The sequence below is a fragment of the Pangasianodon hypophthalmus genome, chromosome 3 (assembly GCF_027358585.1).
Source record: "Pangasianodon hypophthalmus isolate fPanHyp1 chromosome 3, fPanHyp1.pri, whole genome shotgun sequence".
NCBI classification, from domain to species: Eukaryota; Metazoa; Chordata; class Actinopteri; order Siluriformes; family Pangasiidae; genus Pangasianodon; species Pangasianodon hypophthalmus.
In genome coordinates, this window is record NC_069712.1 from 21,863,965 (window position 1) to 21,889,928 (window position 25,964).

General features: G+C 39.3%; 2 protein-coding genes and 1 long non-coding RNA gene across 5 annotated transcripts; 2 read left to right on the forward strand and 1 right to left on the reverse strand.

Annotated features, from left to right (window-relative positions):
* The first annotated feature begins 8,069 nt into the window (after positions 1–8,069).
* On the forward strand, positions 8,070–20,584 carry prop1 (PROP paired-like homeobox 1). The gene is made up of 2 exons (XM_026934272.3): positions 8,070–18,487; positions 20,117–20,584. The coding sequence occupies exons 1-2, from the start codon at positions 18,059–18,061 to the stop codon at positions 20,501–20,503; spliced, it is 816 nt and encodes a 271-aa protein (XP_026790073.1). The 5' UTR covers positions 8,070–18,058; the 3' UTR covers positions 20,504–20,584.
* Positions 20,585–20,725: 141 nt separating this feature from the next.
* mcfd2 (multiple coagulation factor deficiency 2, ER cargo receptor complex subunit) lies at positions 20,726–25,280 on the reverse strand. Of its 3 annotated transcripts, none has more exons than XM_034302941.2 (4): positions 25,183–25,280; positions 24,472–24,653; positions 23,215–23,374; positions 20,726–22,446 (listed from the first exon to the last, which is right to left on the reverse strand). In XM_034302941.2, exons 2-4 carry the CDS (start codon positions 24,624–24,626, stop codon positions 22,315–22,317), a joined length of 447 nt encoding a protein of 148 aa, XP_034158832.1. In that variant the 5' UTR covers positions 24,627–24,653; positions 25,183–25,280; the 3' UTR covers positions 20,726–22,314. The 3 variants fall into 3 exon arrangements, with proteins under 3 accessions (XP_034158832.1, XP_026790095.1, XP_026790103.1); XM_026934294.3 differs by having other exon boundaries at positions 25,111–25,261; XM_026934302.3 differs by having other exon boundaries at positions 24,472–24,650; positions 25,111–25,250.
* Positions 23,383–24,589, forward strand: LOC117596875 (uncharacterized). Its single transcript, XR_004577869.2, has 2 exons — positions 23,383–24,139; positions 24,404–24,589. It is a non-coding gene; the product is annotated as an uncharacterized LOC117596875 (long non-coding RNA).
* Positions 25,281–25,964: the final 684 nt, after the last annotated feature.

Consider the following 25,964-nt stretch of genomic DNA (forward strand, 5'->3'; position numbering starts at 1 on the left):
TTTCTCCTTTATGTTATTTACTGGCATTTTCCCAGTGGTTGAACTGCCTCAGACCAAGCACAATGACACATTCATTCCAATTATTAATTTCTTTGGTTCTAAAGTGAAATTAATATTTTCTCAGCAAGGCATCTTCAGAGCACTTCTGGTCAAGTATCTGAGTTGGTTTCAGATGTGTGGTCTTGTGTTATTTGTAAATGATATTAATGGTCAGTTTCACGACAGTTAAGAAAAGCTCATAATTATATTTCTGCTTCTGACCTGGAGATAGTCAAATATTACAGTTTTCAGTTACTTTATTTAGACTCACATTTCATGACTGGTTGAATATATATTGCATAATAATAATAATAATAATAATAATAATAATAATAATAATAATAGATATGGCCCCAAGCAGCGATTTGTGGGGTCCAAGCACCCTTCACACATATCAACCCCACTGGCCAGTTCTTACCAATTTCATCGTCAAAATTCCAGTTACAGGACATAGAAGCATAGAAATGTATTATGCCAAATTTTAGCTTGATTGGACTTATGGTTCCTCAGAATCTTGTCCTGTATATGCCTTTCATGTTTTAAGTGAATCCTTGTAAACAATCTTGAGTTACAGCTGTTTGAGTAAATTAGGCTCTGGCGCCCTAGAATTGATTGGCATGTGGCAGCCATATTATTTAGAAATCTCAACACATTTCTGATAATTATTGAGAGTCTCATGCTCCTGGGTAGTTTGACACCATATTTATAAAGACAGGCCAAAGATCGTAGGACTAGTTCGCAAAAAAAAAAATGTTTCTTTTGGAATAGGAAAAAAATTGCAGTTCATGAGAGGTGAGCCAAAAAGTAAAACCCTGCACTATAGCGCCACCAGTTGACTGATTGGTCCCATCTCACTTGCCTGAGAAGTATGAGGGAACTCTATTGACCAAATGTCACGTCTCTACGACTTGCGGTTTGGTCTGCATAATTCGTTTTAGGGAAGAAAACAAAAAAACAAAACAACAGGGTTCCACCATGTCATGCATGGACCCCTAATAAAGGGCCTTTAATACTGTGTAATGGTGGCTAATTTTATTTTCGACAAAGATACTGCATTGCTGCCAGTTCCTTTAGTATGCTAGTACTTGAATACCTAATGGTTTAAGCTTTGGTTAGTGATGCCTATACTGCGGTACCATGTCTCATATATGAGGTACAGTTTATCAAGTCAGTCAATGCAGAACAAACTGTCTCTCACTCATAAAGGTCAGAGTAACATTGCTCTACTGAATTCCTCTCATACTGTCCATGGTCCAATACCCCGATCCAGAACAGGACACAGATGAACCCAAATCATACTCACTGCACATACACACTCCACTCATACCATCGCATATCACCCTCAACCACTGCAGGATAAACTAGAGAGGGAAAGCCTGCTGCTACTCTCACTTTGGATGACTTCCAAGTCTTTGGCGGCAAAGAGAGAGATGACCTCTCACTCACCTCGTCCTTAACGCATGCACTCGTACACACACACTGACTCCCATCTATATTTCATACCAGAAATATATCCCCCAGACAGTACTTTACACCCACTGTAGATGACTGCAGGCAGAGGCTGGGGGGAGGAGGAGCCAGGGCCTAAATCAAATTCCAGTGCGCCAGATTGCCTGCTGGGACCAAGAGAAACAGCCATCATGCCATCATGCCATCATCTGCAGAAATGTGCCTTACTCCCTCACTACAGGAAGAGTGGATTAGCATGACATATGAAGAGACAAAGATAGAGGCAGTATTACCAGATTTGCTTACTTGACACCTCCTTGGCATGAAATATTAATGTGAGGATTATACAAACTGATATTTGCATAAAGATACAGTGTAATATTGATTAACATTGATTAATTATATTAAATTTGAATATATTATCTAACGAATTTCTCATCAGAAACTTTTGAAGCTATTCTGTGTGTGAAAACACATCTATCTATCAAACTATTCTAACTCTTCTTGAATTCAAGCACAAGTATTCATTCTCCAGTTATCCTGGTCATGGTTGTGGTGGGCCCAGAGCCAGTCCCAGAAACACTGGGCCTGAGGCAGGAATACACCCTTGTTACGTACTTGTACACATCTATGGGCAATCTAGCACAGCCAGTCCACCTACATGCGTGTTTTTGGGAGGTAGGAGGAAACCAGAGGGCCCAGAGGAAAAGGAAGAGCCAATTGGACACAGGGAGAATATAAGCACAGACATTTGATATTAATTTTACATAATTTGGTTAATAGGTGGCTTATTTCAATGGTCAAAATGCCCTCACTCTTTTTTGTTTTATCCTTTCTGCTTTTCTCTAGCCTTCTCCATGTACTGGATCATTGCTGTTTGGCTGGCCTTCCTGTAAACTCTGAGCCTGCAAGCTCTGTTCTCTCTCACCTCCTGCCTCCAGCCGGCTCTGGAAAGTTTTCCTCAGTCTGAATGCTGGCACTGAGTTTCCACTCTATATACATGTTTATGAAGTCCTGACAAAATCCTTCCCCTTCAGCCTCTCCCTCTCTCCTTCACTTCCTCTCTCCCTCCCTCAGGGACCTGACAGCCCGGTATTTAATTTCAGCTCTCTTCCCCAATAACGACTTCTTCAAGCTCTGCAGGCTCTGTAATTGAGTTGTGTTTAGACCAGTTTGTGAGGTTCTGTGACATCTGTGGACAAAAGCATAGACAGACATGAGTTCACTATGTTGGAGCAACTGGGGAACTCTGTTACCCCTGTAATGGGATTTGGGTCAACTTTAATCGCCTCTGTTTGGTTTTTGGACTCAGTTATTGAAATGTGTAGGGCTAGGAAACAAGCCTTGTTGGGCTGAAGGATCCATCGCAAAATCTATTTAGCACTCATATTATGCACATTGTGCTGGTAAGGTGTTACCTCTAGCCAGGATTTGTGTGTTGAGTGATCAATCTGTTGTATAAGTCCAAGGGTGGAGCACGCCATTGCTATTCTGCACCAATTAATTTTGTGCATGTGCATCTTGGAAATCTTCCGAAGTTGAATATTAAGAGTGTTGGCCATAGTTTAAAATGTATGATTCATTAAATACACATTGGGACATTTTACTGCTTTCATTAACAGGATGTAACCGTCTTGTAAATCTCTCACTGGATGCACTTAAAAATGCTTATGAGGCAAGCCAAGGCAAAGTCTTAAGGCCTTAATTTTCTTCTTACAAAAACTGAATACAATGGATATAAAAAATCTACACACCCCTGTTAAAATGGCAGGTTTTTGTGAAGTACTCAGATACTAGGAAGACACTAAGATAAATCTTGTCAGATCATTTCTCACTTTTAATGTGCAGTTGCAAAGTGTACAACTAAAGTGAAAAACAATCAAAAAATTTTTTAGGGAAAAAAGAAAAATAAAAAACTTACAGTAACCCAAGTGTGCACATCCCTAAACTAATACTTTGTTTTGAAGCACCTTTTGATTTTATTACACCACTCAGTCTTTTTGGCTAAGAGTCTGTCGGCATGGCGCATCTTGACTTGGCAATATTTTCCCACTCTTTCTTGCAAAAACATTCTAGATCTGTTAGATTGTAAGGGCATCTCCTGTGCACAGCCCGCTTCAGGTCATCACATAGATATTTAGTTGGATTCAGGTCTGCGCTCTGGCTAAGTCATTTAAAAAACATTGCTCTTCTTTTGGTTAAGCCATTCCTTTGTTGATTTGGATGTATGCTTTGGGTCACTGTTGTACTGAAATGTGAAATTCATTTTCATTTTCAGCTTACTTGCAGACACTTGAATGTTTTGCACTAAAATCGAATGATATTTGTAGCTATTCATGATTCCCTCCACTTTGATAACCCCCCGCAGTTCTGGCTGAAAAACAGCAGCCCTAAAGCATGATGCTGCCATCACCATGCTTCACCGTGGGTATGGTGTTCTTTTGTTGATATGCTTTTTTTTGTGCCAAATATACCTTTTGGAATCATGGAATTATGATACCTATTGGAATTGGTCTCATCAGACACATTTTGCCACATGGCTTGGGTTGATTTATGTCTGCTTGGATTTTTTTTTGTGAGAAAAGGCTTCTGTCTAGCCACCCTGCCCCACAGCCCAGATATGTGAAGTAATCGAGAGATTGTTGTCACATGCAGAGAGTAATCAGTACTTGTCAGATATTCCTGCAGCTACTTTAATGTTGCTGTTGGTCTCTCGACAGCCTCCCAGGTAAGTTTTTTTTGTCTTGTCCTTTTGTAAATTTTGGAGGACATCCTGTTCTTGGTAATGTCACTGTGGTGCTGCAATTTCTCCACTTTTTGATGATGGCCTTTACATTGTTCCATGGTACATCTAATGTTTTGGAAATTCTTTTATGCCCCTTTCCTGATTGATTCCTTTTGACAGTGAGACCCTATACAGGCTTTGTCAGCTTTTCCAGTCCATGGCTTCAGCAGTCAGATGAAACCAAGATGTCAAGAAAATCCTACAGAAACAGCTGGTCTTTATCTGGGTTAATCAGAATAATTTCATTGATGACAGCTGTATGATAATTACTTTTGAACATGAGATTGAATGTGATTGGTTAATTCTGAACACAACCACACACAATTATAAAAGGGTGTGCACACTTATGCAACAAGGTTATTGTAACTTTATTTTTCCTATTTTTCCCTGAAAGGTTTCTGATTGTTTTTCACTAAATTTTGTAATACATTGTAATTTCACATTGAGTGTGGGAAAAGTTATAACACTATCTTGGTTTAATTTTTTTCATCACAGAAACTTGCCATTATAACAGTGTGTAGACTTTTTATATCCACTGTACATGGTCAAAATTCCCAGTAACCCACTAGTATCAGTATGCAAAGAAGACCATTTTTCCACATCTCCACTTTCACGCCTACCTTTTATTTTTGATTAGGAGTTTGATTCTGAGCTCACGGTACTGTCAGAGTTTAAGATAAATTTCCCCTTCGGTGTGAATATGTGTGTGTGTGTGTGTGTGTGTGTGTATGCATGGTGCCCTGTGATGGACTTGCCTCCTATCCAGGGTGTATTCCTGCCTCACGCCCAGTGTTCTCGGGATAGGCTCCAGACCCACTGCAACCCTGACCAGGATAATGTGGTTACTGTAAGTGAGCGAGTGAGTTCTATAAGAGCAGTATTCACTGCTATAGTGTATCAGCCATAACATTAAAACCACCTGCCCATCTTTGTGTAGGCCCCCATTGTGCCACCAAAACAGCTCTGACCCGTCAAGGCATGGACTCCACAAGTCCACTAAAGGTGTGCTGTGGCATCTGGCACCAAGACGTTTACAGCAGATCCTCTAAGTCCTGCAAGTTGCAAGGTGGGGCCTCCATGGATCGGACTTGTTTGTCCAGCACATCCCACAGATGCTTGATCAGGCCAAGTCAACACTTCAAACTCTTTGTCATGTTCCTCAAACCATTCCTGAGCAATTTTTGCAGTGTGACAGGGCGCATTATCCTGCTGAAAGAGGCCACTGCCATTAGGGAATACCGTTGCCATGAAGGGGTGTACTTGGTCAGCAACAATGTTTAGGTAGGTGGTACGTGTGGGTTTGTTGCCAAAAAGCCACTCCACCTTGAGGGTTTGTTGCCAAAAAGCTCTATTTTTATGTCATCTTACCATATATCCTGGCTCGTGTCATTCCAGTAGCGTCATGCGAACTCCAGCACATGTTTGTGGTTAGATGAAAGAAAGGTCTTTCTTTTGGCATGCCTTCCAAATATTTTGTTGGTGTGGAGTTGGCAAATGATTGTACATTTGGAGACTTGTTGACTCTAAAATGCTACCTTCTTCTGAAAATCTCCAACCATGATCCTTGGAAAAATGTTTGCCTCACTAAATATCCTCTTCAGTGTGTATGGGGGAAAATACACTTGTCCTCTTCCAGACAGGTTCCTTACAACTTTCTATCTTTTGAAACGTCTTAATTATTGCCCTAAAAGTGAATATGGGCATTTTCAGGAGTGTAGCTATTTTTTTAGACCTATTGTGTAGCTATTTTTTTTTAGACCTAGAGCCTTTATGAAGATCAACAAAATTTTTTTCTCATTTCCTTTTTGTATTCTCTAATCATCCTCATTTTAATGACTGACTAAGGGAATTCCATCTTTGTGTCCCCAGTGAAAGAGGAAGTTACGGACGACTCCATAAGAGTTCCTAAACACTTAAGTTAACTTAAAAAAAAAAAAAAAAAGTAAAATATCAACGGGATATGTTTTATTCATCATATAATTTTGATATGACTATTAAAAATATAGTTTTGGTAAATATTTCTTCTATCTTCTTAGAGTACATCTACTTTTAAATAACTAAAGGTTATCTTTCTCTCATATTTTTAGTGTGAGATTAAGCTAATTGGCCACAAAGATGTTTTTTCATAGTTGTTACACATCTTAACTAAGGGTGCCAGTAATTCTGCAGCTGTCTGTATAATAAGATATAGTTGTTGTAAAACATAGAGACAGTCTATAGAATGAAGTTTGAGCATAAGAGCAATCATGCACTTTGATTGCAACTCTGATTGCAACTCTGAGAGCACAGGAATTTTGTATTTTTTTTTTCTTCTTGTGCTGTGCTCTTTCCCAGAAGGATGAATCAAAAAACAGTGACTGCTGAGTGGTGCTGGCTCCTTTCATCCCTGTCTTAAATCTCCCAGAACGCTGAAGGGGGTCCAGGACCAAACCATCTTTCACCTCCAGAGGGGATTCATTGGACTCTCAGACTCACACAGATGTCTGGGTAGCTCTTGCCAGGATTTTAGCTCATGGGACAGAATGAGGACTCTAAACCAACATTTTCAGTGAATTTATGAAGCGTGTGAAATGGACATGTTTCTAGGTCCAAATGAATTTCGGACCTTTTTGACAGATGTCACTTCCTTCAAATTAATTTGAATTCAGATTATAGACACACTATACTGTAATGGACTGGTGTCCCATCCAGAGTACAGTCTGCCTCACATCTAGTGTTCCTGGATCCACTGCGACCTTGATGAGATTAAAGCGCTTATGGAAAGTGATTGTAAGTGAGACACTCTGTAAAGTGTGTTAAATCAAGTGGATCTTGGCCCTTTCTTAAGGTCAGAGTATCCTTTTTTTATCTCTTGGAGTAAGTGAGAGTGCGAGCACACATCCATTTCTGTGTTTACCTCTGGGTCCTAATTACTGATATGTCTGCTCAGGACCTACTGTCTGACTGAGGCTCGGCACAGAAGCTGCCTTCTTGTACTAATCATAGAAGCAACCCTAGCTTTAACCATTATTTAAGAAACTTCAAAACTGTTCTCTGATCAGCACGTGATCTCAAGGACGCCTTCTGCCCACACTGGGGACTGGGATTGCCTCCACCACGGCCCAGCTCCATAAAGTTCTGCATTGCACCAGCAGCAGGAAATGACCAAACCCTGACTCTGGGCTAAAAATAAGGCTTGTTGTTAGAGGAGAATAGGACCAGGAAGGCGGCAAAGTACAGCAAATATTATTGCCATTTAACCGCTGGCCTATCACAACCCTGAGGTAGAAAAACAAAAAAGCAGAATGGGGGATACAGAGAGAAGGGCCCCAAGAGCTAGATATCTGACCAAGCAAACCAAAGAAAGCAAGGGCAAGGGAAGGAAAAAATGAGTAAGCAGAGTAAGACAGCAGCTGCTTTTCTCACGTCAGTATAAGGAACAAGAGAGACACATATTCAAAATTGAAGATCTAATTATATTCTCAAGCAAGAAAACCGCTGACTGAAATACTGTCTGTATTTTCTTCTTCTTTTTCTGAGTGGCTTCTTCGCCTTTTCTATTGTTAAAAAAGGGAAAAGGAGAACTTTGCCAAGCTGTAATGTTGGCACTGAACCCAAGTCACTGCCCCCTCCTCGTTCTTTGGCAAGCTCCATGCTGCCTGGCGCTGCGCAGAGCTGAGCTAAGAATGGAGCACTCCGTCGCCTCACGCAATGCGGTGTTCTGAAATTTCCTGCAGTAAAAGCCTGATTGGGAAGACACCCGTTAAAAATGTGAGGAAAGAGCTCCAGGCACGAGAGAGAGAGAGAGGGGGGGGGGGGCAGAGGGACAGAAAGAGTGTGTGTGACTCAGAGTAAAGGTAAAATAAAAAGATTTGAAAGAACAAAAATCATAGTGGCATGTGCAAATAAAATTCAGATCACTTCTATTTCTCACCACTGGTAACTTTCTCTAACCCCTTTCCCTCTCCTCCTCTCCCCCTGCCTCCTCTCCTCTTTTCTCAAACCCTGTTTTTATTTAAACTGTGGCAAGGCTCCCTCTTGCCATGTTTCCCAAACCAAGAGCTATTTCCTGATTTACTCCCTCTTTTATATAATTATTCCACAATCTTATGTTTTCCTTTTTTCCCCTCAGCTTTCTTTTACAGTGCTGCATGTTTTCATTTTAAAGCAACATCATGGCCTCTTTAGGGCAGAGGTTCTTTTTGTGGCCTGGCATACATCCACAGAGGTCAAAGTTCACCAGGGATTTAGGAGAACAGAGAAAGGAAAATATCTGAGGAGATTTGGGTTTATTTAGAAATGTCTGTACATGTTCTAAAAGAAGTGCAGTATCCTCAACTCTGACATCAAACAGATGTTGGAATAATTTGTGTAAATATAGTGGGTTGATGCTATGTTCTGCTATCAATTGTAGAATTTCTTTTTTTTTTTTTTAATTATATGGTCTGTGGTAGCTTTGTGGTTCAGGTTGTGCAGAGAGTTGATATTGAGCCCCTGAATAAGGTTTATCAATATATGCTTGGAGTCTGTTCTTTTTCTATTGGAAGTAGTTTTGAATAAAAGGGTATGCCAAGCAGTTAAATATAGTTCCTTATATCAGAACTTTTTTTTTTTTTTAACCATGTGCCATCAATTTATAAGGTGGTCATCTGAAACAATCTGGATGTCAGACAACAGCATATGCCCCCTTTATTTTACTCCATTTTACTTAGTTTCGTACACGTTTTGATTATATTGCCTCATACACGTTTATTACAAGGGGCAGTTATGCCCTAATGGTTAGAGATTCGGACTTATAACCCGAAGGTCGTGGGTTTGCGTCTCAGGTCCGGCAGGGATTGTAGGTGGGGGGAGTGAATGACCAGCACTCCCCTCCACCCTCAATACCACGACTGAGGTGAGACCCTTGAGCAAGACACTGAACCCCCAAACGCTCCCTGGGCACCGCAGTTAAAAAGGCTGCCCACTGCTCTGGATGTGTGTTTACGATGTGTGTGTTCACTACTGTGTGTGTGCACTTGGATGGGTTAAATGCAAGTATTCCAAGTATAGGTCACCATACTTGGCCTCACTTCACTTATTATTATTTTGTGATATCCCTTTGCACCTTATTCCACACAAGAACTGTGTACATGTCGGTGCTGCACTGCCCTACACTGTGCATATTGTCCTGTTTAGTAAGTGTTGTACTGTCTTGCACTTTGGCACACGTGCACTTTATGTAGTCCTGTGTATGTCTTTATAGTCTTATTGTTGTTTCGTTTCACTGTGTACCACCAGCTGTATATGGTTGAAATGACAATATAGCCACTTGAACTTTTTTTGAACTCCAGGGTCAGGTTTTCTAAAATACAGGAAATTGTATATATTGAGGAGAATTACAACAGCTTTCCCAGTTACAGCCACGACTCACTTCATCTACTAGACTCCTAAGGCTATGGATTCAATACAAGCGATTCATTCATGCTGTGTGAAGCAGGACACTTATGTTCAGAAAAGAGGTTTGGGGGCTCCTGAGTGGCACAACAGAAAAACATTCACCCTATCATAAAGAGTTCCAATTCCAACAGTGCCTTAGCCATCTGTGATTGGGAGTCCAAAGGAGCAAAACTGGCCCTGCTCTGTGGGATGGGATGTGGAGGGATGATGTTACTTTCTTCCCTGTTTTCATCTGCCCCTGACGTAGCATGAGTAGCAGTTCAAAAGGATGCGATGACTGGCTTCATGTGATAGGGTACAGTTAGCTAGTGGGTGGGACTTGTCAAATGACCAAAATGGGAGAAAACAAATTAAAATAGTGGTTTTTGCCCCAGTCAGCCGTCACATGTCTGATTTTCTTTCTGCTAGTCATTTGGTACATCAAACAGAAGGCCTTATTATGCTCATATGCAAAGCATTTTATAACCACTTTGAAAACCAGTGGGCTGACTAAGCCACAGTTGAACACAGTATTTTATGTGATACAATGAAAACATGTACATTTTAACTGAAATAATTCAACCTCAAAAAGTATGTTTGTTGTAACCGCCTGTCACAGATGTTTGTGAACCAGGGCATAACGTTACGAATAGTAAAAAACCTCAAATAATCCGGCTGCAAGGATTCATTTCTAGATTCATAAGCTTGAGGAGTTAACATCAGAAATAAAGCATTCCATATGTTGATATTTGTACCTATTTTGGTTCTCAAAATTAAGTAAGGTATAATGATATACCCTTGATGGTAAATATTTATACCTTGTTACACATCCTTTAAAACAAGATACAAATTTTATTGTTAAAAAACATCATAATGAACACACAAGAAAACAAAGTAATTTGCTAGGAATAACATACACAATAGACAAATATTAGCTTATACCATTATATACCAAAATTGTAAGTAAGGAAAAGTAAGGAACTGACTGTCAGTGATCAATTATGCATTTTAATTTCTATATGATTATTTTATTGAATGACTGCTGTATATTTGACGCACTTTCTGTATTTTTAAAATAGAAAATCTTGGTACATTTACTTTGGGGTGCTTATTATTGTATGTCAAAATACATTTTGATGTTAAGCAGAAGGTTAAGCTTTGGACTGATGTTACATTTAAGGGGATTCAACAAAGTGAAAAAGGTAATATACAGTGGATATGAAAAGTCTGCACACCCCTGTTAAAATTGCAGGTTTTTGTAATGTAAAAAATGAAACTAAGATAAATCATGTCGCACTTTTTTCACCTTTGATGTGATTATAGCATCCAACAAAATTCAAAGAATTAAAAAACAAATAAAAACATTTTAGGGAGAAAAAAGCAAAAAAGCATATTTTGCTTGTAATTTTGCTTGTAGTTTTATAGTCTCAGTCTTTTTGGGTACGAGTCTACCAACTTAACTTATGTTGATTTGGCAATTTTATTCCTTTCTTCAATGCAGAAATATATCAAATTCTAAGGGAATCTCATGTGCAAAGCCCTCTTTAAATCATTCCACAGGTTTTTATAGGATTTAGATCTGGGCTCTGACAGGGCCATTCCAAAATGTTGATTTTCTTTTTCTGAAGCCATTCTTTTGTTGAGTTGGATTTGTGCTTTGGGTCATTTCGCTGGAAGGTGAAATTTTTTTCTTCATCTCCAGCTGTCTAATAGAGGCCTGCAGGTTTTGTGCTAAAATATATTGTTATTTGGAGATGAAGCAGAAGAGAATCAGCCCCATAGCATGATGCTTCACCGTGCTTATGGTATTCTTTGGGTGATCAGCTGTCCTGTTTTTGTGCCAAACATATCTTTTAGAATTATGCCCAAAAGATTCTACCTTGGACTCATCAGAGCATGACACATTTTGCCACATGGTTTGGATTGATTTAGGTGGGCTTGGATGTTTCTTCATGTGAAAGGGCTTCTTTTTTTCCTCTCTTTCTAAACCTATCCATTTGTTTTTTCACTTCAGTTTTGTTAGTTGCTATATCATATTAATGGTGGAAAAAGATCACTGGTTGTGAAATATAGAGCATGCCTCTATGGCAAGTATGGCAGATCTGGTGCTAAAAGGACAAATGTTTATTTTTGTATGTGTGTGCGTGTGTGTGTGTGTGTGTGTGTGTGTGTGTGTGTGTGTGTGCGGGGTGGGGGGTTGGTGAGAGGACCAAATGTCTGACAGTTGCGGCCTTGTGGTGATATTTGGCTGGTCCCCAGGAGGGAAACGGCCTAAAACTAAACAAAAACTAAAAGAGCCAAAATGTTGAGGTTAGGGTTATATTTAGTTGTAGGCATGGCATTAATTGTTTACATTATTAATAACATCAGTGGAAGGTCCTCCCAAGAATAGTAAGACAGTATAGTGTAATTGTATTTGTCTGTGTATGTGCCTGTGTGTGTGGACAATGATCTGAGTCATAGGTTATATTGCCAAGTTCTGACTGAGAAACGTTTTATAGATCCCCGGTTATTAGCTATTAGTACTGCTCATTTCTGTGTGTTAATTTGAGTCAGCTATGCCAAACCTCAAACAAAGCCCTCCACAATATAGTGAGCTGACAGTGTGCATTCAGTATGCTGGCCATATATTCTGTATATTAATTATTTTCACTGAATTTCACCACCAAAGGAATCCTGGTTCTCCTTAAAGCTGGACAGGCTAAGTTTCAATGTCTACAGTTGTAAAATGACCTTTGAGATTGCATTTTTTTTAATAAGAATAATTTGAGCTACATTCATTCATTACTAAAAGTCCACTTTTCTTGCAGTCTGTCTTTTTTTCAGTTTCAGAGACACAGACTGGGCCTGCCTCACCTTCTGTTTTTGGTGACAAACAGATCCATTTTTCGACTATGCATTTGAATTTTCACTGAGAAAGGTGAGCAGGTGAGACATCTCCGTTTACATACTGCAACTGAAATCTAAGCTGTAATTAAAACAGCACCACCTAGTGGTAAAGTTTATGACATGTCAGAGAGAAAATGGGTAATTTTATAAGAAGAATGTAGGTAAACGTTTTTAAAGGAAACAGGTCATTTTACTATTATAAAGTTTATTTATTTATTTGTTTGTTTGTTTGTTTTGTATCAGGCATTTGACTATCTGGGCTGCTTGACATTATCCGTCATGGTCCGCTAGTGGCTGGTGGGCTGTACAATGAGTAACACCATGCTACTCTATATGTTTGTGCATAAGCAATTTGTCTTGTGTAATCATAATGGACTAGTAACCATTATCTCTTTTTTTGCTTGTAAGCCACACATTAGGCTGATACTGATACTGAGGGTGTTGTATCTCAGCAAGTTCTTTGGTCAGATGGGCTTATCCAGTACAACAGCATTCAAATACCCTCTAAAATCTTAACTTATAAACAAATCTAGACCACTGCTTACCGCTGATTTCTGCTCTAACATCCAGTAAGAAAGACTGTTAACATGTGATGTAGATATGCAATAATTCACTGAATTCCTGTGCTGCATTACACCCATGTTCTTTAGTCTGTCTGCTCCTGTGTAACAGGTACAAGTACCAAAATTCAGAGTGAGACACCTCCGCTGTGTTAAGCCTTTAAACTTGTCTCTTCTGAAAAGCAAGCAGGGCCTGAAATATGAGAAGCGAAAGAAAGTGGTGTCTCTTCTCTCTATTTGGGACATAAAATCGCTCAGATATTCTCAATCATAAAGTAAAGCCTGTAAGATAGCAATTAAGAGAAACACTGAGGGATGTGTGTGTGTGTGGGCATGTTTTTATATCTTGGTGGAGAACAAATGTCTCCACAAGAATAGGCATATCTGCTTTTTTTTTTATTTATTTATTTAATTTTCTTTTAGTTACTGAGGTTAGGTGCAGACACAGCAATAATTAGCTGCATTAATAATTATGTCAGTGGAGGGTCCTCACAATGATAGTAAGACAAACTTTGTGTGTGTGTGTGTGTGTGTGTGTGTGTGTGTGTGTGTGTGTGCGCGCATGCATGTGCGCGTGTGTGTATTGTTGGCAGGTGAGCTTGGCAGGGTGGATTTGCAGAGCTGTTGTCTGGATGCTTGTGCGGTCCAGACGGTGGTGGTGTCTTCTTTCCTGCAGGGCCCCTGCGCCGCCTGTGTTATGCATTTACACATGCATTTACACATGCATGTACTGTAACAGCCCACATACACACATGCTTCACACAACTGCACATCCTCATTAATTTATACATACAGATTTTCTCCTCACTTATACATCATTTTATACTTTATAAGGCTCATATTAGTACTAGTAGAAAGGATATTAGTGGGACATTACCCATAGCTGTGGGTTGGTGACGCTGTTTGCATCATGAATACCAAGGATGTGAATGTAAAAGTATTCTTTTTTTATTATCCACTGAAACCTGTAGCAAGAGGATGCCCTTTTGAAAGTACATAATCCTTAAAGAAAACTTTGTGTATCTGTCTATCTCCTTAAAGTCTGCACACACAGGTCACCAGTGCAGTATGGGGCAGGGGGGGAGTTGGGTTACATTCCTTCCATCAGGGTTGTGAAGCTGCCAGGCAGGTCACTCCCAGCTCAGTTCCCAACTCAAAACACTTTTTCTCCCTTTCTCTCTCTCTCTCTCTCTCTCTCTCTCTCTCTCTCTCTCTTTCCCTTTCCCTCCCTCCTTCCCTCCTGCATTATGTTGTACAACTTCACATGTGCTGAGTTGGCAGTGATAGAAAAGAACACAGGAGTGTAATGTATGGTTGACTGTGTGACACGTGTGTCTGAGTGTGTGTGTCTGTGTGTGTGTGTGAGAGAGAGAGAGAGAGAGAGAGAGAAAGAAAGAAGGAAAGAGAAAGAGAGAGAGAGTATGAATGTGGTTAAATTTTGGCCCTCACAGGCAGAACCTCCACCCAGTACTGTTTGGGTCTGACTCAGAACTTCTTAGACTATTGGAAATTCCCAGAATTCCTTGGGCAGCCTGGCCACAGTGTTCTGGGGCTCTGCAGAGTTCAGCCAATCCCCATGATTCCCGTCTCTGGTGAAGAGAATTGCAACCTCAGATAACTCTACCCAGTCTCTCTCGCTCTCTCCCTCTCTTTCTGACACACAAACACACACACACAGTGGCCCTATCATCAACGTGGGAACAGTCTTTGCAGTGGGCACTCCATTTTGGTCACACTGAATTATTTAAAAGCCGTGGGCGATTTGTCTAATTCATCTTGAAATCCTGCTTATATTATAGACACATTTGGTAAATGTTTGGAATCATGTTCCATTTCTGACTTCCTGCCTCCATTCTTTAACTCATCCCTCTTTCTCCATACACATTGGAATAATCTGGGATTATATACATGATAAATATACAAGAACAAAGTATGTAGCTTTACACAGGACATGCTCACAGGAATTCATGTGAACAAAAAAAATCTGTTCAATCATGCAGCAAAGTGGGCTTAATTTCACATTCCAGCCGGTCTGAATCAGAAACCCACCAGATGTACATGTTATAATGAAACTGGACTGCAAATCAATGCAAGAATATACAACACAGGCAACAACATATGACAAACACACATACACTGTAGCACTTACATATAAGATGACTATATAAAACAGTGCATACCAAAACTAGACACATGCAGCATGAACTAGAGCACATGCAGCTGGAAGAGTGAAATATTCTGAAGGTGAATAAGTAAATAAGTGAGTAAAACAGTAGTGTGGAAGAGGCCGATTGGAAGGCAGACGGGCCTACATGACGGTACTCCTCACATCCCACTCAGATGACACACAAGCTGCGTCACTTACAGTTAAACTGTGAACAGAGCCTCTCCATTGTGTTAGTCACCCACCACTTTATTCTGGTTTAGTCCCTCGCCAACAATTTGTTCATGCATCACAAATGTCTATAGTTAACAGTCTTATATTCATCTCAGTGATTATTTATGGAGTTCATGCAACTCTGAGAATAAAGGACCATTTCACAGTGCATATGAGAAGGACACTGGTGATGTCAATAGTCTGTTCATCACAGGCAAAGTAGGGATAAATATATTAAATTCAATTTTCTGCCATAGAAATGGAGCTTTGAGAAAGGACACAGACTTCTCACGACATTCATAATTTGCAAATTCAATCTGAGGCAAAATTATTCTACAATTAGATAATGTGTATTCCATGTGTGTGGACCATGTTTATCCTCAATACAGACCATTGGGTTATCTATAATTTAAACACACACACACAGTGGGGTATATTGGTGAATTCTGCATAGGATACGGCTAGTTCAGGGGTTCCCAAACCTTTTTTTTTTTTTTTTTGGTTAAATGACCCCATTATGAATTGGCCACAAATGGATATCATGAAGTCCTGACCATGCTACATAGAAAAAAAGCAATAGCCACTTTAAGACGCTAAAACATAACTCTGCCCATGTCCCAGAGAACATCTCCCAAATATGACGATCTCAGATAGGAATGTGTGGAAATGTGATTTTTTTTTAAAATTATTCAAGAAATGGTCTCCATATTTTTGAAAAGTTGTTTTGAGAACCCTTTAAAGACAATCTTTTTTTTTTTTTTCTTTTTTTTTTTCAAACTAAGAAAATAATGTCCTTAATCCAGTGTGCATAAGTTGCATAAATTTGATTTCCAGTCAGTCAGAATCAAACATCTAGCCAAAAGGGTAACAAAAGCTATAGTATGTATTTTATATGTAGGGAGGAAGTGCAGTGAGGGAGAGACTCCAATAATTGCAGTAAAACTATTAGGTTCACTTTCCTTACCAATAAAGTCTAAGATAAAAATCTATCACAAACTGGAGATATACCATCGTGTATTTTTGATAATCTAGTTTTAGTGAAATAGGCACAATGCAAAAGTTTGCACTTAATAAGGGAATGCCTTGTACAGATAGAAGAATTGTATGTGTTTGTTTTCTTGGCTTTTGTTGTTCCACTGAGTCAGAGTCACTTGATGATGTTGAGGAACTAGTGGAGTTAGATGGATGGAGAAATTTGTCCATTTTTGTTGCTGAACTATGTTCATGCAGTGTGTCAGGATAGTGGAAAAAGACTAAAATAGCATGTACAGTCTTTTTTTAAATGTGGCATGTTTGAATGGGATTTCCAGAAACATTTCAAAACAGTAGTGCGCATATTCTGCCTTCATAGTTAGTGCGATATTTGTAACATTAATTTGTAAGATTGTAAAATGAGTAAAACAAAGGAGGTGAGTTTCTCTCACGACTTTATTTGTAAATCAGATGATCTCACGTTGATTGCAGCCCCTAGTTAGTGGACCCTTGGTTAGTGGGTGTTTTAAACTGATTAATATTTCCTGTTCCTCTTGATGTCTTATTTCTGGCAGTAACATCAGTAGATAACACGTTATGACTACAGAGTGTGTTTTTTTTTGTGCCACTTCAGCACAACCTACACACAGTAATAAATCTGACAAATATTGTTCTTTTACTATTTGTTCTATTACAAAAAATAAATTATTGCATTATCTGTAAAAGAGGCAAATATTTCTTCCAGTATTTGGTTAAAACGTTATTATGCATGGTATTAGTTGGACCAGGAGAGCAGGTAATGAGGGGTGTGATTGCTGAATGATGTCACTGAGGGTGGTCATGTAAAAGCTCAGGTAAGCCCACCGTGTCTCTCCTCATACCTGAAACCCTCAGAGAAGACCAGCTATGGAACATGCCAAGCCTCATCCACAGTTCTCCGACATGTACTCTGAAGTCATTGTCAGCTCAAGCGCAGGTAAGAATTATTTATTACAGTGTTTGAATGCAACATTTTAAAAGTGTGCTTTCAAACTTTCTCCTAAGGCTTAAACTCAAACTCAAATCCACTTCTGGCCCTGGGTGTACTTCACATGACTTTGACCCACCTTCGTTTCTCTTAGTATGTATGAATATATTCCATGATACCATTGTACACTAATGGATAAATGAATGTGATGAAAGATTTGTCTTTATATGAGAGATCTTACCATTTTCGGTGTATATACAGTTTATATTTATATGAATGATATGAATATATGATGCTATATGTTTATATGATATTTATCCATTCAACCACTAATATTAGTTAGACAAAACTTTTAAACAAAGCAATCAGAAAGATAATTAAACTTAAATTAGATTAAGTCCAGTAGTAAGTCCAGTATCTACCTCCCATACTGACATTGTGAGCAGAAACCATTGCATCCAAGTCCTGCGATTTGACAAATTAGTCACTTTTTTTTTTAGCTTTTGTTCACTTAATCTTGTCTCAATCCTTTGGCCTCTGGTATCTCTCTCTCTCACGATATTGAGTTTAAGCAGCAAAGCCTACAGCCTATTGGGTTCCTGGCCTTTTGTTAGGAAACCTTAATGCTCTTAAACCCTTTCCCCTTCAGAGAACTGCCATTTGTGAGATGTGTTTTTGCAAATCAAATTCCTCCAAAGTTGATCAATCTTTTTCCACCTTTAACCAGAGAGAAATGTGTACACAGATTTTTTTTGTCTTTCAGGAACATCTGTGTCACAAAGGTTCAACTTTCCAAATTTTTCTTCTTCACTTTGTTGAATGCAGATGTTCAGGGTCCTCCAAAGAAGGAGTCCACGGGGCCTGAAAGCAGTGGGGATGTGGCAGGTCGAGTTAGACTCCACCCGTCTCCATCTCGCAGGAGACATCGAACCACCTTCAGCCATGAACAGCTGGAGCAGCTGGAGTTAGCTTTCAGACACAACCACTACCCTGACATCTACTGCCGAGAGGAGCTGGCTCAGCAAACTAAACTCAATGAGGCCCGCATCCAGGTTAGAGGGGGTTCATGTTTAACCAGATTCATTTCCACTGCAGTCACGGTGTGTGAGACCCCTTTAGCATAATCCTGTAAAATACTACATTCTAATCCTTGTTGACATGGGAATAACACACCACGGGGCATGCCGTTATAGGAAAATAATCAATAATGAAGCAGAGGGATGTGCCCACCCTGAAGTTGATTATTTTCCAGTAGCAGCATGTTCTGAAGTGTTTTATATACTCTTACCCCACAGCAATTTGCCAACAGTTTATTTTTATTTATTAAATCATTTTTTACCATTTCTGCCTGTATATCCTTAATCTCAGCTTGCACCTTGTGATGGGTAGATTTTGTTTGAAGGTGTTTGAAGATCAGCTCACTGTGAAGTGTACAGATATCTGCTTCATTTTCCTCCCAGATGGATGATGTCTTTCTTAATCTCTTGATGGAGATAGTGTATTTGGGCCTTAATGTCACTGGTCCTGGGTTCGTTATAAGATTGTAGCTCAGCTCTGTGTGTGTGGAGCGAGATGGGCGAATCTCCCTTGTGTGCTGTGTCCTCCATTTTCTTTCAGTTGCTTGCCTTCGGTGTGTTTTGTGAAGTTTTCAGCATATTTCTTTTGCATGACTATTTGCTCATGTCAGGTAACATAACTGCAAGTATTGGGCCAGGTTCAAGTACTAATTATAAAGGCTGATCTAAGTATTGATAAATTTTTTGAGATCAAACAGAGCTCCCTCTTCTTGCTGCTACTCCATCAGGGCATATGTGGAAGTCCCATTAAATTATTGTTTATCTTTTTGTAGTTAAATTTCATATTGTAGAACTTCCAAAAAACAATTTAGCACCTGTTATTACTTATAGCTGCTTTAAACAGTCGTTCCCTCAGCAGCTTCTTTTTCTCTCGTTTGAAGTTAAAAAACAAAATTCAGCTTATCATGTTACCAGAGAGAAGCCAAAAAAAGTCCCGTCCTGAAAACTTTCCCATGCTTGAAAACTGAAAGTCACAGCTTTGCCGCTGAACGTTACAAAAATCTGACACTAGTGAGTCCTTCCAAAAAGCGAAGTAAACATCTCCTAATAGGAAACTACAAGATCAAAATTGTGTAAGCTGTTACTACAGAAATTATAACATATTAGAAAGAATGCATTAATATAAACCTGTGGTTTGCCTTGCAGCCTCTTAGGGCTGTGCTTCTAACCAATCAGAATTAAAAATTCAGTGGCACTGTGGTGTGATGAAACATAACATATAGTAGAGTTTAATGTATGAGTATGAAAAATAATCATCTGAAACATGACAATTACCACAATCCTCTTGTTGCTACTTTCAATAAATAGCCCACTTTTCTGATCAAAGAATCATTTAAACTTGGTTAATACAGTCTAACAAAATTTTTAACAGTTATTCATATAAAAAATGATATTTTGATATTTGGCACTATACAGTATATGATTGTCTTTAACCCATGAACACCATGCTGTCTACAAAGTTATATTGCTTTTCTTGATTGCATTTTCTAAATGACTGATTTTGATTTCCCAGTGTGATTAATCAGCTTAAACAAATATTTATAAAATGTTTGCCTCAGGTCCCCAGTGTCTCACCCCTCCTTTCTTTTCCCCTCACCTCTCCAGGTTTGGTTCCAGAACCGTCGTGCCAAGCAAAGGAAACAGGAGCGGGCCACTCAGAAATCCCTGCAAGGAGGTATGATGCCAGGACGTGGGGTTCTCCCAAACAGTGCACGTGGTGGTATGGCAAGACAGTACCAGTGCTCTCACTCCCTACCACACATACCCAAATTTTCCTCAGTGCTGCCCTCTGCTGATTTCTCCCCCCACACAGCAGCCGGCACTCAGCTCACTTGCCCTTCAGCTCCCACTGTAGCCCAGCCTGCCAGGCAGCACGAGGACTGGTACTGCCAGCTGAGGCACATTGGGGCGACAGCCGCCAGCCTGCCCCATGCCTCAGTGTTTTCCCTGACCTCTGTCCCAGCGCTGGAGCCAGCCGTCCACTGGAACTAGAGTAGGCTGAAAGAGCGAGATCTAAAGCCTCCCATTTTTGTTATTTTGTTAGTTTTTAGTTTATTCAAGCCACATGCCCTGATATTATTGCAGTTCCCTTTAGGTTGATGATTGTTTAACAGTAATGCTTGTGTGTTTTTGTGTGATTTGGTACACAAAGTTGTTAATGTCTGTATATTTCTCTCCTTTAATATGAATGTCAGAAAAAAAATGAGGAGAAAATATTTTCACACAATTTTATTACAGTTCCAAAACAGATGTTGTCTTGAGGTTATTAATATACTTTTCTAAAACAAAAATAATTAATTCACACTTCATTCACAAACCTACAAGCATTAAACTGTGAAAATATAATATTTTAAACAGTCTTGTTTACATTCTGAATAGTCTGGTGTAACTAGATTTATGTATGGCCTTGTAGAAAATCCTCTTACCACCTGAATATGGGTTCTTAAGCAGTGCTACATTTCAAATGATAGTATATATACACAAATTTACTTCAACATCAGATGTCATATATTTTGATAGAAATAAATTAGACTTGGCATATGATAACTGTTGTCTATCTTCTCTGTTCACAAATAACTCAAGTACAGCTGAGAATTTAACGAACAACAACAGTAACAACACATGACAAATATGACAGGCTTGGATTACATTCAACTTGTGTGATGGAAGGAAAATATCAAGTAGTCTAGAAAAAGTCCCTTCATCACTCTTAAATGGTCTTTATTAGAAGACAAAATCCTCTAAGTCTGTTTTTCCTGGTTCCAGTTACTGTTGGAATACTGCTGCACTAACACAGGTTAGTGGTGTTCCTGTCCTCACACACCTGATGAAGTGAAAAAAAGCAAAACACTCCAGAGTGAAATACAGTGGTGCTCCAGCACTGGGACTGGGAAACGTTTGTGTGATCAATAGCATACTAGGTAGCCAGGTTAAATCACACTTACAGACCCATATTTATCATATTTCTTCATACCAAAAGCAAGAACTGGATCAGCACTGTTGAGAAATGTGAAAAATATGGCCACTTAGTGGCCATATTTATCACAGAACCAAAGTAGCTGCTGGATATCTACAGTAAAGCCAGGAAGGAAACTCTTCGAGAACTGGGATTTGGCAGACGTTTCTTATGTCAGTTTCTCATACCAAAGTCATTTATATTAAAAAAAATAATAATAAATAAAAAAATCAGGGAATGTATAAATGATTTCATGCAAATTTAGTAAGCTTGACAATTATCCATCAGTGCTAGATGAAGAGGTGTTCTCAGGAAAGGAAGTAATTATATCCTGTTTCAACATCATCCATTGCTTTGAATTAGAATGTTGCTTCAAAACACACTGCAGCAATAATAAAGGAGGACATGTCTTCACAGCAGATGGATTTGGCAAGTCAAAAATTCAGGAAATATATTGTTTCTTTAGACATCTCGTGTCATAATACAATCCATTTAACTTCATCCCACAGTTTATTCTGACAGGATAAAGTATGTTCAGTAGATCCTAGCTGCTCAGATTCAATCCTGGAGGGAGATGACAGTTGTATCATTGAATTACAAGTGCTTTAGGAGTTTAATAAAATGTGTTGAAACAGCAAAAAGACTGAGCTGTGCACTACTACGTGCAGCCACTCAGTCTAAGGAATGCTGTAGCTTTCCTGTGTATGTGAAGTGCATACACCACTGATACCGTTCAATTAGAGGTAATCAGAGCTCACAGTAAGGCAGCACACACTCGTCCATACCCCACCACCACTTACACCACTCACACACACACACACACACACACACACACACACCTCCCCTGTTACTGGAGAGACTTCGCAAACTCGGCGTAGTCGATGTAGCCATCATTGTTTTTGTCATCATCCCGAAGGACTTGATCAATAATACTGATGAGGTCCTGTTCTTTCATTGGTGGGCTGTTCTCACCTTTCTCCTAGAAACCAGGATGACATGACAGCAGGCATGAATGTTTAAAAGCTAAGATTATTTGCCCAGTCATTTTATAAAATGTGTGTGTGTGCACAGACACATGAACACTGTCTCTCTGTCTGTGTGAGGAGCAAGACAGTCATCCCCTGGTTTGCAAGTATAAGTCTATGCTGACATTAATAATAAAAAAACTGACAAACAAAATTTTAAATAAATCACTAAACAACAGCATTGGAGAATAAGCTTCTTTACTACACTCCTGGGCAAAAAAAATGGTTCAAGCCCAAAATGGCAAATATTAAACTTTTAATGGTCTTAACAACAACTCATTGGTCAGGAAATTAGCAAGAATTAAACAAATGCACTCCTGAGAGTTCCTGTGCCACCATTTGCTCATTTACTTTTGCTGCAGTGAACTGATTGGGGAAAAGCTAGAAACAGGGAAATTCACTTATATAGTCTTCTTGGATACAAAGGTAAAATCATGCTAATGAAAATGTCTGATGTAAAATTCAAACTAACAGATGTCTGGGTGTACAAAATTTTCCAAAAATATCTTCTGGGATGTTTTTTTTTTCTTAAGGATGACTTATTAAATATATGTATATATGAACTGTCATTTGTCTGTGTGGTTTGTGTGACAGTGATGAGTCAGTGCATGTGGCTAAATCTCTCCCTCCCCATTAGGATTAGCTAAATGACATGATGGAGCAGGCTTCTGAACATTACATTAGCAAACAGCAGTAAGCGCAGGGAGCTTTAAACCACCCACCTCCTTGTGTACATGTGTAATGGCAGTGGCAAGCTCGAGCCCATCCAGCAGGTTGTTACCGTCATAGTCATGCATTTTGAAATAGTGAAGCTGCAGTTCTTGAGGGGTCATATCCGACTCTGGCTTTTCGATCACCCCGTCTAAATGCTCCATGATGTGGCTGAGGAAGAGAACAGAGGACATGCATTAACAAAAGATGTCTGTTCAGCACGGCTAAGTAAACATGACTTTATTTTTACACCGTGTACCATGTGTATACAGTTAATTCCTAAGCTTTAAAAGCATTAGCTCATAGTGTGTATTACACCCTTGTTGAAAAAGAATTGTTTTACATTATGTTCTCAGTGCCTAGGCAAAGATTAGGTCAGCTGCAAAGCTGCATTTTAGTTTATAGTTTGTTTTGCAGCAAGGTCATTTTGGAAAGGTATCAAAGTTCAGTTTTTATGCAAATATAACAGGGGACACCAAGGCCCAACATTTCATGAGAGATCACAATCACACTTGATTATTCAGCACTCGTTCTGTTACAGAAGGTCTTTTACTAAACATATTTTATGTTAAAAATATAAAACCATAGTTTGAAAAGAAATCACTGCTGCAGGTTTGATAAGCAAGAAATTTAGACAAACAATACATAGCCTAATAACAACCAGCTGTGTCTCATATCAGGCCACTTGATTGAAAATTAGCACAGCATATGAATAAATTATTCTTTATTCATTCATCTCCTCAGGAACACTGGGCTTCACACACTCATGTATGTTTTTGGGAGGTGGGAGGGAACCTCAGAACCCAGAGGAAACCCACATGGACATGGGGAGAACATGCAAAACTCCATGCAGACAGTAACCTTAGCTCAGGTTCGATACAGGGGCCATGAAGCTGTGAGACGGCAACGTTACCCATCATGCCACCTATTAATAAGGTTAAAATATCAAAATTTTTCAGATATTTATTCATTGTTTGAATCATCTCTGTACTTCCTCTTAAAAATGACAGATGTTTGCATATTTATTTTAATGTGGCCATACTGTTTAGCTTGTACATTGGTTTTTCCCCAGACTTTTTAATGAAACCTCACAAAGCAAAAAAATGTTGAGTTCCATACTGAACATTGCAAAAATATCCAAGTGTCATGGTGTTATGCTTTGCCATATCGCTCAGCCCTAATGAACACATTTCATTTCAGTTTTCACGTCAGTGTTGTTAAAGTAAAGACTTCACACCTAAAGATAGCAGCTTTGAGGTTCAACTCACTCTTTGTCCTGCACCATGTTCCTATCCAGACGGGTGATGGGAGGATGTAGGTTTCCTGACACTTGACCATGTTGATCTCCATGTGAGTGAACACAAAGCACACAGCAGGACAGCAGCAGCAGGCAGCGCCACAGCTGCCCCTTTGTGTACCCCATGATGATGATGATGATGATGATGTCCTGCTAAAAGAAAAATGGACATCAATAACCCAATATCTCCATCCTCCCATGACAATTTTTAATGATCTTGAAATAAGCCAGTGTGTAGCTACATGTTTGTAACAGATTATGGGATTTAACAGTTAACAACATTGATGTATCATATTAGATTTTAAGAGGATGAACAAAACTGAAACTGTGTAAACTGAAATCCAGATGTTTAAAGCCTTTTTTTTTTTTGACTGCTTGTATAACAAAGATTTATTTGAAGAAACCAGGATAACATTTGCATGTGCTCGAGAAGCTAAACATCAATCTACAATAAACTCAAAGAAACAGTGGCACAAATTAGTCAATTAAGGACACAACATGCCAGTATACGTTATGAATTCCCTCAAAAACGACTTTAACTCAGTTTACTGCAATTAAGGGAAATATGTGCGTAATCCTGGTAATAAAAGCGCAGCTCAGATTCCCTCACCTGTTTCTGAAGTTCGAGTGTATTCGTAAATATTTGCAGATTCTTATACCAAAGTAATCAGTGAGAACTTACTACCGTACTGACTTCACCTTTATAGTCTGCTTCGCTTGCCGTAGTTCCCTTTCACCTTCTGGACACGACAGCTAATTCTGATTGGATGCTAGTAGCGCGTCATTTCAGTATATGAGAAAGTCTCTGATGCGCTTTCTTTTCCCCACTCGTTTTCTGACAAAAATCCCGCCTTCTTTCACTGTGATTGGTCAATAGTTTGTACGTAAGATGAGCTGATTGGACAATTAACTCGTCGAAGTAATATTGGCCAATTGGAGCCCAGAAGACGATATCGGCTTTGATTTGAGCGGGAAAAGAGGTTAGGAATCACTAATCACTGTTCGATTTCACTCCTGACTGGAGTAAATGAAAAGAGTCGATTCCACACAAGAATTTTGTCCATTCTAGGAAACAGCACTAGCAGGTGTAGAGGGAGCCATGTCAGATAGCGACGGCATCGTCTGTGCTGTTTCACTGTGAATCCACTACACAGTTTTGGAGTCGACTCTAAATTCACTCTTACCTAAAATCTCGGAGTCGACTCCCAGAAATCTAGGAGTCGACTCTTACGTAAAATCTAGGAGTCGACTCTTACTTGAACTCTAGGAGTCGACTCTTACCTGAAATTGGAGTCGACTCTTACCTGAAGTCTAAGAGTCGACTCTTACCTGAAATCTAGGAGTCGACTCTTACTTGAAATCTAGGAGTCGACTCTTACCTGAAATCTAGGAGTCGACTCTTACCTGAAATTGGAGTCGACTCTTACCTGAAGTCTAAGAGTCGACTCTTACCTGAAATCTAGG

Bases quoted from the DNA above. Each gene is read 5' to 3' on its own strand.
- prop1 (XM_026934272.3), top strand. From the start codon at position 18,059: ATGCTCTTAAACCCTTTCCCCTTCAGAGAACTGCCATTTGTGAGATGT. The intron at 18,488-20,116 runs GTTAGAGGGGGT...TCACCTCTCCAG, and splicing joins TCAATGAGGCCCGCATCCAG to GTTTGGTTCCAGAACCGTCG.
- mcfd2 (XM_034302941.2), bottom strand. From the start codon at position 24,626: ATGGGGTACACAAAGGGGCAGCTGTGGCGCTGCCTGCTGCTGCTGTCC. The intron at 23,375-24,471 runs GTGAGTTGAACC...TCTCTTCCTCAG, and splicing joins AACATGGTGCAGGACAAAGA to CCACATCATGGAGCATTTAG. The intron at 22,447-23,214 runs GTGGGTGGTTTA...CCTGGTTTCTAG, and splicing joins TTACACATGTACACAAGGAG to GAGAAAGGTGAGAACAGCCC.